The 11,371-nt window shown below is 46.3% G+C and overlaps 1 protein-coding gene across 5 annotated transcripts; it reads left to right on the top strand.

The window, feature by feature from the left end:
• The first annotated feature begins 955 nt into the window (after positions 1-955).
• Positions 956-11,053, top strand: asb5b (ankyrin repeat and SOCS box containing 5b). 5 transcript variants are annotated; one of them, XM_048996501.1, is made up of 8 exons: positions 3,646-3,724; positions 5,327-5,391; positions 6,680-6,759; positions 6,944-7,051; positions 7,152-7,302; positions 9,237-9,371; positions 9,520-9,711; positions 10,346-11,053. In XM_048996501.1, exons 2-8 carry the CDS (start codon positions 5,334-5,336, stop codon positions 10,471-10,473), a joined length of 852 nt encoding a protein of 283 aa, XP_048852458.1. In that variant the 5' UTR covers positions 3,646-3,724; positions 5,327-5,333; the 3' UTR covers positions 10,474-11,053. The 5 variants fall into 5 exon arrangements, with proteins under 5 accessions (XP_048852456.1, XP_048852453.1, XP_048852455.1 ...); XM_048996496.1 differs by lacking the exons at positions 3,646-3,724; positions 5,327-5,391 and adding an exon at positions 957-1,193; XM_048996498.1 differs by lacking the exon at positions 5,327-5,391 and having other exon boundaries at positions 3,491-3,724.
• The last annotated feature ends 318 nt before the right edge of the window (positions 11,054-11,371 follow it).

Raw genomic sequence — 11,371 nt, 5'->3', positions numbered from 1 at the left:
CCTATGGCTCCCCACACCATGACGCCAAGCGCAATGCCGGTTACATACCGAGGCTGAACTCACCAGGGCTTCCCGAATACAAGACAGTGAAACACTGCTTCACCACACAATTACACAAGAAGCACAGGCTCATCTTCTTGTGTGTTTTGTTGGCCATGATTATTTGTATTCTCTTCTTTGTGCTATAAATCATTAAATATTCTACAAATGTAGGACATTAGAAGACGTTTCCTCTGTGTGGCTGAGGACATGGTGTGCAGGAAGCCAGATGAGGAAGTCGGGTTTGCTAACCCTTCTCCTCTGCCACCTCATAGAACGGTGATCGCAGCTGGTCTCTGCTCTTCGAGCTCCGACACCTCAGCGTTTCCAAATGAAGCACTGGTGGAAACCAGCGTTAAGGACCAATACCGCCACCTACTATGTTGGCATGGGAATCTTCAATAATATCATGTGTGCGTATGACTAAGATTAAATGGATATTTTTTTAAAATATCACGTTTCCGTCAATAACAATGTACTGCTCATCTGTATATTCCCAAAATGTCACTGTCAGACTGACCGCCTGCTTCTCCATCGCTTCCTGTGTGAAATCTCAGATGTGCTCTGAGACACAAACATTCATGCCGGACTTCTCTGAAATACTGTACCTGTGTTATACGCAAACTGTCCTTTTTTATGGTTGCACAATCCTGTTCTTTCCCCACAGATAATTCTGAGCATACAAGGACTCAGAACCATGTAAGTTTAAAGAACTTGTGCCCCCCCCCCCCCCCCCCCAGCCATGTGACAAAGCCCAATACAATGCATGGCAGGTGTCCATGCACGGAAGTACAGCTGGTTTATATCATACACCCCCTGTCTGGGAGCCAGCTGCCAGCGTCGGGCGGGGGGGGGGGGGGGGGGGGGTGGAGGGGGCGGGGAGGGATTCCGCACAGTGGTATATGATCCCCTTAGCACATCCAGCCTCCTCATTCCAAAACACTCACAGCGAAGAGCGATGACGGACATCCTGGAAAGTAGGCCCTTCGGGTCGCAGTTTTCCAATGTTTACCTCACCATCTTCGCCCTGTTCTGCTTCAAGCTCTTTATCAAGATCAGCCTCAACATCCTGACGCACTTCTACATCGTCAAGGGGAACCGCAAGGAGGCAGCCCGAATTGCAGCTGAGTTTTATGATTTCGGTCAAGGGCACAGTGAGTATCCCCCCCCCCCCCCGTCATCGGGTCCTGGTCCGATGGTGAAATGCCTCCACGGTTCTGAGGTTTCGTGGTCTGAGGGAAACGTACACCATTATTTCTGCGCCGTCGAAAGTTGCCCGTTGTGGATGTGTTGTCAGCTTGTCACAAAATGGCAAAGACCCCAGGCTCCGGGTCTCCAGCTCAGAGCCACGTTTCCTCAGGAAGAGTGTTGACGTGCACAGATTATCTGCTTCACAGAGGGACAGTCGAGAATTTGGTGGATGTTTCAGAACAGCACATACATCTGCTGCGTTTTAATCCTGTTCGGCAAAAAATGTTGTACTTCACACATGACGAAAACTGACTTACAATATATCTGCATTAATCTGGAAGGGAGGCGTGACCACACTTCTGTACACTCCGATTCCCAATTTGATTCTAGTTTCATATAGTGTTTCTCCATTTGTCCTTTCCCCATACAACTAAACTGTTTGTATGGAGTGCACTGGGTTCGTTGGTGTAAAGACTTGGCGCTACAGTCCGTGTTTGCGCACGGGCGACAGCGATGACATTTTTCCATTGTGTTCATGCCTTTATCAGGCTGTGGCGACTGGCCGGGGTCAGCCTCTGCATCCTGTCCCAGGTCATAACATGCCTATGTTCCAGTCAGCCGTAAAAGGTAACATCTCTGTGTTAGTGGCATCTAACAATTAGTGATGCCTTTTCCCCTTCACACTGGGCCACTGCATTTATGCTACATAGTTATTTTTCAGCCATCCAGTCGTTTTACGGCATCTTATTCATGGGCATTGTGTGGCCAGGCAGCAGAGGGAATTAATATTTATTCAAATGTTTTGCTTAAAATGGAAGGATGGAATTGCATGTATGAATCCATGAAAAGCAGCACTCAAAGGGTATAATTAGGAATACAGTCTGGGGGGGGGGGTGGTAGGATGATTCTAAGGGGCCCCAAAATAAAAAGAAATAAATAAAAAGTTGAATTGGTCTTGGTTGGAGACCCAATATGATGTGCACCATGGGGTCCATCCATCCATGTGTGCTTTATTACTGTCCATCACTCTAGGTGATGCAGAAGACAAAATGCTGTTGACCTCACTTTATTTACACATTCCAAATAACTTTATGGACATTTACTTTGGGCAAAGGCCGTCAACACAAGCACATACTGCAGCAAGGGCCATAAGCACCTGGGGTGATCAACAAAGGAGACTCTATATAAAACAGCAGGCAGTACTGCACATGTCCTTAGAGGTACCTCTGCATTCAGACAAGATGCCAATATGTACAAGGCTGAAGACAGGGAGGCCAAGAGACATGTGGCACAGAGCAGCTCACGTGCCACATAAGGAAGCTGTAAAATGAGTGTTTAGCTTCAGTCGGGAGGCGAAAGCAATTAAGAGATTCATAAATCGCCATCTAAAAATTACACTGTGCAATTTATATTGCAATAAATGCAGATTTGACATCTACAAAGTGAGGCTAAAGTTCGTTAACCTTGAATAAAACTGCTACACTCGAATTTCATATCCAACTAGCAAAGTACAATCTAACATCATGTAATTTTTACAATAAACGTAGTAATTAATAAAAGGAACATTTCAACAAGTGACACGGCAGTAGTGTCATGGGAGCCTGTTTAACTAGAGGTTGTTTATGCCTTAAAATAGAAAGTCAGCCCCCTCTCGTGGCTATTTGTAGCGTCAACGCATACCATGGAAAAAGTGAACGACAATGAAAAGGAAAATAAAAGCGGGGCTAGGTCGTATCATATGGGGGTACTGAGCCCCAGCTCACTAATTTTAGACCGTTACACCGAGATTCGTGGGCAACAGTAGTTTGTAGGTGTGTATTTATTCACTGGGTGTATCATTAGGATGCAGGACATCTATTTATGGTAGATGCTCGCGATTACGGAGCCGAAATAGCCTTTAGTACTATTGTTGCCCGAGTAAATGTGGCACATTGAAGGTTTCACCCGTCATTCCTAATACAACAAAGCCGGCCTTTACATCGTTCGTGTAGGTGAGCAGCATGACAACGTGGAAGGTGCGCTAATATCCATGCCATGACATGAAAGCAAAGTCTTTCAGCTATGCTAAGCATGTTTACAAAAAGCACCCCCTCCCATCAAATTTTAATGATAAAAGGTGAAAGATGCATTAATATTCCTGCCACGACATGCAATGAAAGCGCGTTTGCTTTCATTACAAGTTAAGCTGGACTAAGACGAATTTATAAATAGAGCCCTTGTACCCCTTTCCCCTGGTGGCCCCTGCCAGCTTCGTTATCGGGCTTGGCAGGAGATCGGGACAGAACGACTGCCGAGCGGCCAATCCGCGGGGTTGCCGAGCCGAGTCGAACTATGCCGAGGTTTCCGCATGGACACTAGGCTGAAGTAAACATGCCCGAGGTGCCGTGTGTAGAGAGCAGCCGTGGAGAGAGGGCGCCGGCAAAACGGCCGCTTGACAGCTCGGAGTGTTTCCCTGCAAGGAAGAAGTCCTGCTGGGGCATTTTAACGAGCCAAGGTCAGTTCTCAGAGCGTCTGCATGCGCGCATCGCGGGTTTCAGTCAACTTTCGGCAATGCTTCTAAGCAGAAGGAGCCCTTTCGGAGCACAGGACAGGCGGACTGTACGGACAGTTACACCCTGGAGGTAGACTTGCAAAAATGAACAGCGATGCGGGATAGACTGCATTAAGACAGGGAAGGTGCACCATGCTGATGGGACCCCCTGTTAAATGTCGCTGTAAGGTAAAAAGCTATCCATCGATTTATGTGGTGTGGTTCTCTGTGTTGTGTCTTGCGGCACCTTTAAGAAAAAAACAATTCATCCTGAATTGCCAAGAAATGTTTATGTATTTCTCTAGAGGGCCACAGGTTTTGCGTGCCAGCTCCCTGCTAAATGATCGGAGTAACTCTGAATTCCGTACATTTGCATTGTACATGACGGGCGAAAAAAAAAAAAAAAAGCAGAAAGTCATATTCCCTTAAGGCAGGTGGCACATGGTCACGTGAAAGGGTCAGATGGCGCGGGGGCTCGGGTTAATGCGGTCATGTGACCGAAACCTGAATCCTGACCCGTCGGGGATGCTGCATCCCGAACGCATGTTTCGGGCAGACGGCGACCGTGCCGTGCTAAGAATATATTAACGGAGGCAGGAGGACGGAGTTGGCTTGATGTACAGATCCACTATGCAACACAGGGCTGTTTATGCATGAACACACGCTCGTGCACGAAGTCTCTTCAGTAAAGTATCTGACTGACAGTGTTTGGCTTCCGGATCATAAAACGTTAAGGAAGTGAAATAAATCACAGCAGCCGACAGGTGTAAATATAAAATTGCCTGAACCTGGGAAGTCTGGCCTTGTGCCAGTTGCTAAACCGCAGAAGCAAAATTCTGAACCTAGGACAGCTACACTAACAGATATTAGAACAATAGAAAGTGTGTACATTAGTTTAAAGGTGGTGTGCGGTCTAGTCCTCCCATCGTGAAAAATTACTGTTTTGCTTAGATCAGCTTAACAGGGTTAATTTCTGTTAAAGTTCCGGGGAGCAGACACCAGAAGCCGATGTCAGAATGGAGAACTACTTTTGCTACTATAGCAACTAGGCAGCCAATAGTGCAAAAGTACTCAATGAGCAAATAACTATTTTGGTTGTTTTAACAGTATGAACACCATTTAGCTCTGGGAAGAAAATGTGCCTTTAAAACTGTTCCATTATTTTCTTTTTGCAGAAATGGAAGCAAACATGCACATGGTTTTAATGATTAACTTTAGCCTGCAAGTATGCATGCAGAATTAAATCCACGATCCAAGGTGCCCCATATACCTTACAAGATAAAATTTTGATAAAAGTGACATTGAGTGTGTGTGTGTGTCCCCAGTTACTAAGTCAACACGGGAGCAGTTAGCAAAGCAGACACTCTGACGTGAATACGCCCAGCGCACGTGGTGCCTCTGTCCGTGAGCATACCTTGACTCTAAAGACTGAGGGTTTACCATAATTGTCACCCTCTATTTGCTGTGGAGGCATAGCATGTCTATAATTGTGCCAGGGGGGGCGAGATGGGGGCGGGTGTTTAAGATGGCTGCGGAAGGGAGGTGACAGGGGTCTTCCGTTGGCAGGCCGGCCATGTTTAGCTTGCTACAGTGTGACCGGCTGGATGTGCCCTGGGGCGATGGAGATCTGGGTATGTAGACCTGCTTTCTTGTCATCACTGCCTGCACTTGTGCTTCCTGGGTCCTTATGTTTGTCATTCTGTACTTTTGGGAAGAGCTTAGAGCCGACAGACTGTGGCCTCTAGTCGAGGCTCTTCTAAAAATAGCACCAATGCTGATGGAAATGTGATATCGTTGACGGGCGTGAGCCAGACGGGAAAGGTGAGGTTATGCTGCATTTTAAATCTCGCGTCTCATGCTTACAGAAAGACTGGGAAAGATAAAGGGAGGGAGAGATATCTGGACACCTCGTCCATCCACTCAAGATGAGGACATCCATTTTTCTTGAGAATGTCACTGCTCGCGCCTGCTTTGTGTGCAGATGGTGGACTTCTACGCATTAAGAACACTTCAAAAGAGTGCCTTGGTCCACAGGAATCGTTTAAGTCGTCTTCCTGTGAGCTGTGAGCAGTATGGCTCAGTGCAGCAAATGCCACAAGTCCAGTTCGTTAATCGGCAAATAACGCCGTTCATTAAATCGTGCTATGGCTTTGTGGTCAGAGCAGCTGATTCGAACCCCATGTTGCCATTGGTTGTTCATCGCTACAAAAAGGGGAGGGCGAGTTTGCCGGTAGCCTTTACTAAGCACGAGGTATGGAGCTGCACTGGAAAATGCAGTTAACCTGGCAGTGGGGCACCGTGTAAAATGCAGATGTGCCAAGTATCACTCTGCCCTGGCGACTGCAGAGCCAGGTGTGTTAAGAGGCTCCTGTACCCCCGTGAAGTGCAAGCAGACCCCTAACGTGATGAGTTAGAGAACCTAATGTCACCCAAGCGGTTCCGTCACCGTGACTACTGAAATCCACTTCAGATGTGCGAGAGCACCCTTCAGCCGGAATAAAAACGGGATACAAAGGCAGGGATCCCCGGCTAGCGATGACCACTCCACCTAAACGCTCCAGGGGGGGTTGCATTTTCACACAATGAATGGCCATCATTCTCATAGTTAAAACCACCCGCTGTAGTACAGACATTGTGAATTGAAATGCAGTTACTCAGTTACTGCTTTTCTTTTTCAAAAGACACTAGAGCAGTGTTTCACAGTCTGGGGTCTTTGGGGACCTACAGTTGGTCTATGTTATCCTCCCAGCTCCCATTTCAGTCTCCAAGTTTGTAGAAATTAACGTTCAATACTTTTGTATTATAGGAATCCTACTGGAAAACATTCAGTCACCAGTTCATTATGCCTGCAGCACCTAGTGGTTGGGAGGCAGTTTTTTTGTGCGGCATGACTCGAGCATGTTATTTTCTCTTCGACAGGGTCATGGGCTGACCGCTCTCCACTTCATGAGGCTGCCTGTCAAGGTCGTCTCCTGGCTCTGAGGACTCTGCTGTCTCAGGTAGGAGGGGGGAGTTCTGTCTGAAGGGCTGCTGGTTATTCGAGTTTCCCTGAGGTAGAGTCTGTGGCATTTGTAGTTCTGTAGGAGGATGTATGGAATTTTGGTCGGATGCTTGTAAAAAAAATATGAATGTAGTTCAGCAACGGGTTAGATGAGTTAGTTTGATGTGACCGTTTCTTTTCAGGGCTACAGTGCGAACATTTTCACCATCGATCATGTGACCCCTTTACATGAAGCCTGTCTTGGAGATCACGTGGCCTGCGCAAGGGCACTAATCGATGCTGGTGCCAATGTAGGTATCTGACAATTACTGTGTGGGGCATTAAGTGCTGTAAGGTACAGCCATTTGTGGGACAGCAGTGATGTCACCATGCCGACACCCCACTTTGCAGGTGAACGCCACAACCATTGATGGTGTGACGCCGCTGTTTAACGCCTGCTCAGCGGGCAGTGTGGCCTGCACAGAGGTTTTGCTGGAGCACAGTGCCAAGCCCCAAGCGGAGCCATGCCAGCCGTCCCCCATCCACGAGGCCAGCAGCAAAGGTATGTGCTCGCAGTTATGCTTGCTGGGAGTTGTAGTCCTATATGCGATTTGTAATAGTTGCTAAATAAGCCTAAACTGATCTAAGATTAACCAAGTGAACAGCAAATTCAGATCACTGATCCATTATAATTTCATTTTTAATTAATTGTTATTTTGACATACACAGCAAATGTGCCAGTGTTAAATTAACACTGTGTGGTGTTTGTGTGTCCACACCAGGTGTTAAATGTAACACTTTAGTGTGCAGCGAGTATTGTTTTTAGTGTAAAAAAAAAAAAAAACTCAACTCATAGTTTTCAATTTGCACCATAGAGTGTTAAGCCAGTCTCCACCACTTCCCAGATTGCAAGCCCAATTGGGTGGCTCACAGGTACAAAATGGGTGGCCCATATCTGCCCCATTTTAATGTCCTCTCATTTGAACTCATTTCGGCATTCAGCTGCTGTGTTTCCCCACCATAATGAGAGTCTCTGGCCTTCTCTTTATGTAAATTACTTCAGCTCAGCTCCTGGTAACCAAAGAACTGTGCTCATGCAAGTCTGAGAACATTGGAAACTGTCATTATAAATGTTTTATTTAAAAAGCATGAATAAGATTTTTTCAATCTATCAGGATAAGAAAGAACCAGTCAAGCCCTCCTGACAATCACCTGTGGTATGAAAGTGAGAAAAGGTGAGAGCTATCTTAATGCTTCAAGGGAGTGCATTTGCCTTAAAGCACATATGATGGGTGTTGGCATCGTTGCTTTTATACCACAACTTGGGATAGAACAAATCAAATCAGTTTGCTCATTTAATATTCAGATTTTCATTTAATTTTTAGAAACCCTCCACGATCGAGGATGGTATGGCACTGATATTAGTCTCTACCACATTTTGTTGGTATTAGTTCATCTACTGTAAGCTGCCAGTGTTGGCATTTACCAATTGGTCTGAGTAGTGTCGTGGTTCTTATATATGTGTATCTTCAAAGAAATCTCTTCAGTTCTTGAGGTATGTCTGGTGCTGATGTTTGTCATAGAGAGCCTAGGCTTGGAAGAGAAATAAAATGATTGGTTTTCCCATAACATTTTCCTCCCAACCATTGACTTCTCTAGTTAACCTATAGAGGCCAAGCCCTCTCACCTAGTCATTGGCTAGCACACAAGAGCAAGTCCCACAAGATCTGTTTCTATGGTTTCTGTTCTCTTGCCCTATTCATTACAATTGTGGAAGATAAAAAAATAAATAAAATCAAAGTCAAAAACTGTACTGTGTCATGCTATGCAAATATACACCCAGCACCACTGGACTACAGGAGAGTGGGCGGTACCAGGAGCTGCACAGAAAGGGTTATCACAACTGTCCTAACCTTTCCGCATATAATGTCAATCGTCCAAAGCCAGGACTGGCAATGAAATACACCCCCACACCATCAAAATATATATCACTCTGGAGACTTGTCTTGTACATCTCCAAGAGTTTTTCCTCTGGCTCAACGTCCGCATACTACAAGACCACCAAGGGCAAGGCTTTGTTTAGACCACAGCTCTCTAATCTTCAACACTAAGAGTTGAGCCAACAAAGCTTCAACAAGAGAAAGCTGTAAGGTCCTTTTTGGTCAGAGTCTTTTTCATGATGGTGGGTATATCTGGGGTGGCTCTTCTGATCCTCCTGACTTGTGTGCATATTAAAATGGGGCAGATCTGTGGAGGTGGAGACTCACTTAACACCCTATGGTGTAAAATTGAACACTATTAGAGTTAAAAGATGAACACTGTAAAAACACGTACTATACACTGTAAAGTGTTAAAAGGTAACACTGATCAGTGTGGACACAGACGCCGTGCAGTGTTTAAATGAACACTGGCACATTTGCTGACTACAATGTAGTGCAACAGTCCAGGAGAGTGAGATTTAGATCACTTACTATCATCACACCCTCCCCCGCCCAGGTAGAAGCGCATGCGTGGAGGCCCTGATCACTTGGGGAGCCGATGTCGACTATGACATTCCTCACTTGGGAACGCCGCTCTACATAGCCTGCATGTCCCAGGAGCTACAGTGTACCCGCATGCTGCTGGACAAAGGTCAGGCATAGTGTGGGGAGTGTGACATCAGATGGGTTTTTCCTACACCGAAGATCATGAGGGTGTTCTACAGGGGAAGGAGAGACTAACAGATGAAATAAAAGGCATTACACAGTTCCTGATGCCCCCATGCCTCCCTGCTATGCAGGTGCAAATGTACAGAAGGGACGGTTCCTGGAGACGCCTCTGCATGCGGCCGCCCAGAAGGACTGCCCAGAGATCGTGAAGGAACTACTAGAATATGGTGCCAACATCAACTCCCGAAACCTGGAGTTGAAGAGGCCAGTGGAGGCGGCCCCCCCTAGCAGCCTGGCTGAGGGGTTGCTCCTCCTCTGTGAAGGTATGCTCAGGCCTGACCCCCCAACCCCGTACAGCCACACCATGACGTTAGATCAGGGGCCGGATGTGTGTACAGGTTTTTGGGGGTAACCTTTAGGTCAGCTGTTCAAACCCAGGTGTGCGGACTCTTCAGCCAATCAGTCCTCTAATTAGTGACTGAATTAGAGAGTTGCAGTGCAAACCTGCATACACACTGGCCCTTTGCGGATAAGACTGGCCAACCCTGCGTTAGATAATTCTGGTAGACCGCAGCATGGTTTTGAAGCAGCTGAAAGTAATCCCAATTAAGTACTCATGTTTAAGTACTTTAATATGTATTTGGGTAGTATTTGAGAGACTACATTCCTGCATTTTCAGCAGCGTCGAGGGCACAGCTACGTTGTTGTACACTCAGTAAATATGGGGCAGAATAATCATGTGGTGTGGCGTTTTGTTCCGGGGAGAAACAGTCACTTCTATTAGACCTAAACTCTGCCCCCTTAAACTCCTTGTAAACAAGCAGGCAGACTATTTCCAGACAGTGCTCCATCCTGCCATCTAGGGGACATTGCGGCTCCTGTCACAGCTCAGCCTGCTCCCATATGCTCTGGTCACTACACAGCCTGACCTCTTGTCTCCTCCCCCTCCCTCTGTAGCCACGCCCAGCCCTCTGCGCCAGCTCTGTCGGCTCGCAATCAGGCAGTGCATCGGCCGTTCTCGGCTCCACCTCATTCCCCAGCTACAGCTACCCACCCTCCTCAAGAAGTTCCTGCAGTACAGATAGGCTGATCGCCAGCTAAACCCCCACCCCCTTCATCCCATGTGACCCGACCATAGAAGTGCATCTGCTACAAGTCTGTCTCAACCCTGCCATGTACTCAATGCAAGGTCCAAGGATTAAAATAAAACAGTCATGCTCACTCCCAAACAGCCAGGCAGAGCTTTTTAAGTATAAAACCTGCATGTGAATACAGTTGTGTTCAGTCACTGTACAGTGCTACATGTGGTTAAGCGTGTTACTGGGATTGTTCGCGAATCATTTGATACGTTTACTTGACATGTTTGGTTTCCCAGAAGCCACATATGACATGAGCATTTATCTTTTATTGCACACTCCTGGGTATGCCACCACGGTCGGCTCACACGCCAGTGATATGACAAACCAAGCCAGTGTCACACACACACACCATTTGAGTCCCTTTAAGGAAGTCCTGAGAACCTCGACATTACATCATTATATGGAACATGGGGGACATTTAATTGTGTGAAGAGTTTTGTTTTTTTTACTCATACCATATGGTTATAAAGGCTGCATGTACAGTATATATATTAGATAACTACATGATTAAAATTTGATAAAAGCACAGCTTGTATGTTCTCCCTCTGTTCAGGTTGGAAAATCATGTATTGCCACTTATGACTGTGGTAACCAAAATACATTATATGGGGTAAACAGAGTCATGTGCTACAGACTTTCAGCACTACAACCTCCTCATTGTTGTCCTGCTTAGCGCTTGTATCTCAATGAACAGAGTGAATCGCTTAAGCTCAAAAGATGTACCTAACCACACACACTAAGTCAATGGATGTAAAAGTGCTTCTAACGGTATAAATGACAATTAACCTAAGATTGATTTAAGAAATCACTAAACATGTCCTTCAGAGTTGCAGTTTCACCAGCA

Source organism: Brienomyrus brachyistius, chromosome 25 (assembly GCF_023856365.1).
Source record: "Brienomyrus brachyistius isolate T26 chromosome 25, BBRACH_0.4, whole genome shotgun sequence".
NCBI classification, from domain to species: Eukaryota; Metazoa; Chordata; class Actinopteri; order Osteoglossiformes; family Mormyridae; genus Brienomyrus; species Brienomyrus brachyistius.
This window is presented reverse-complemented; position numbering and strand designations above follow the sequence as displayed.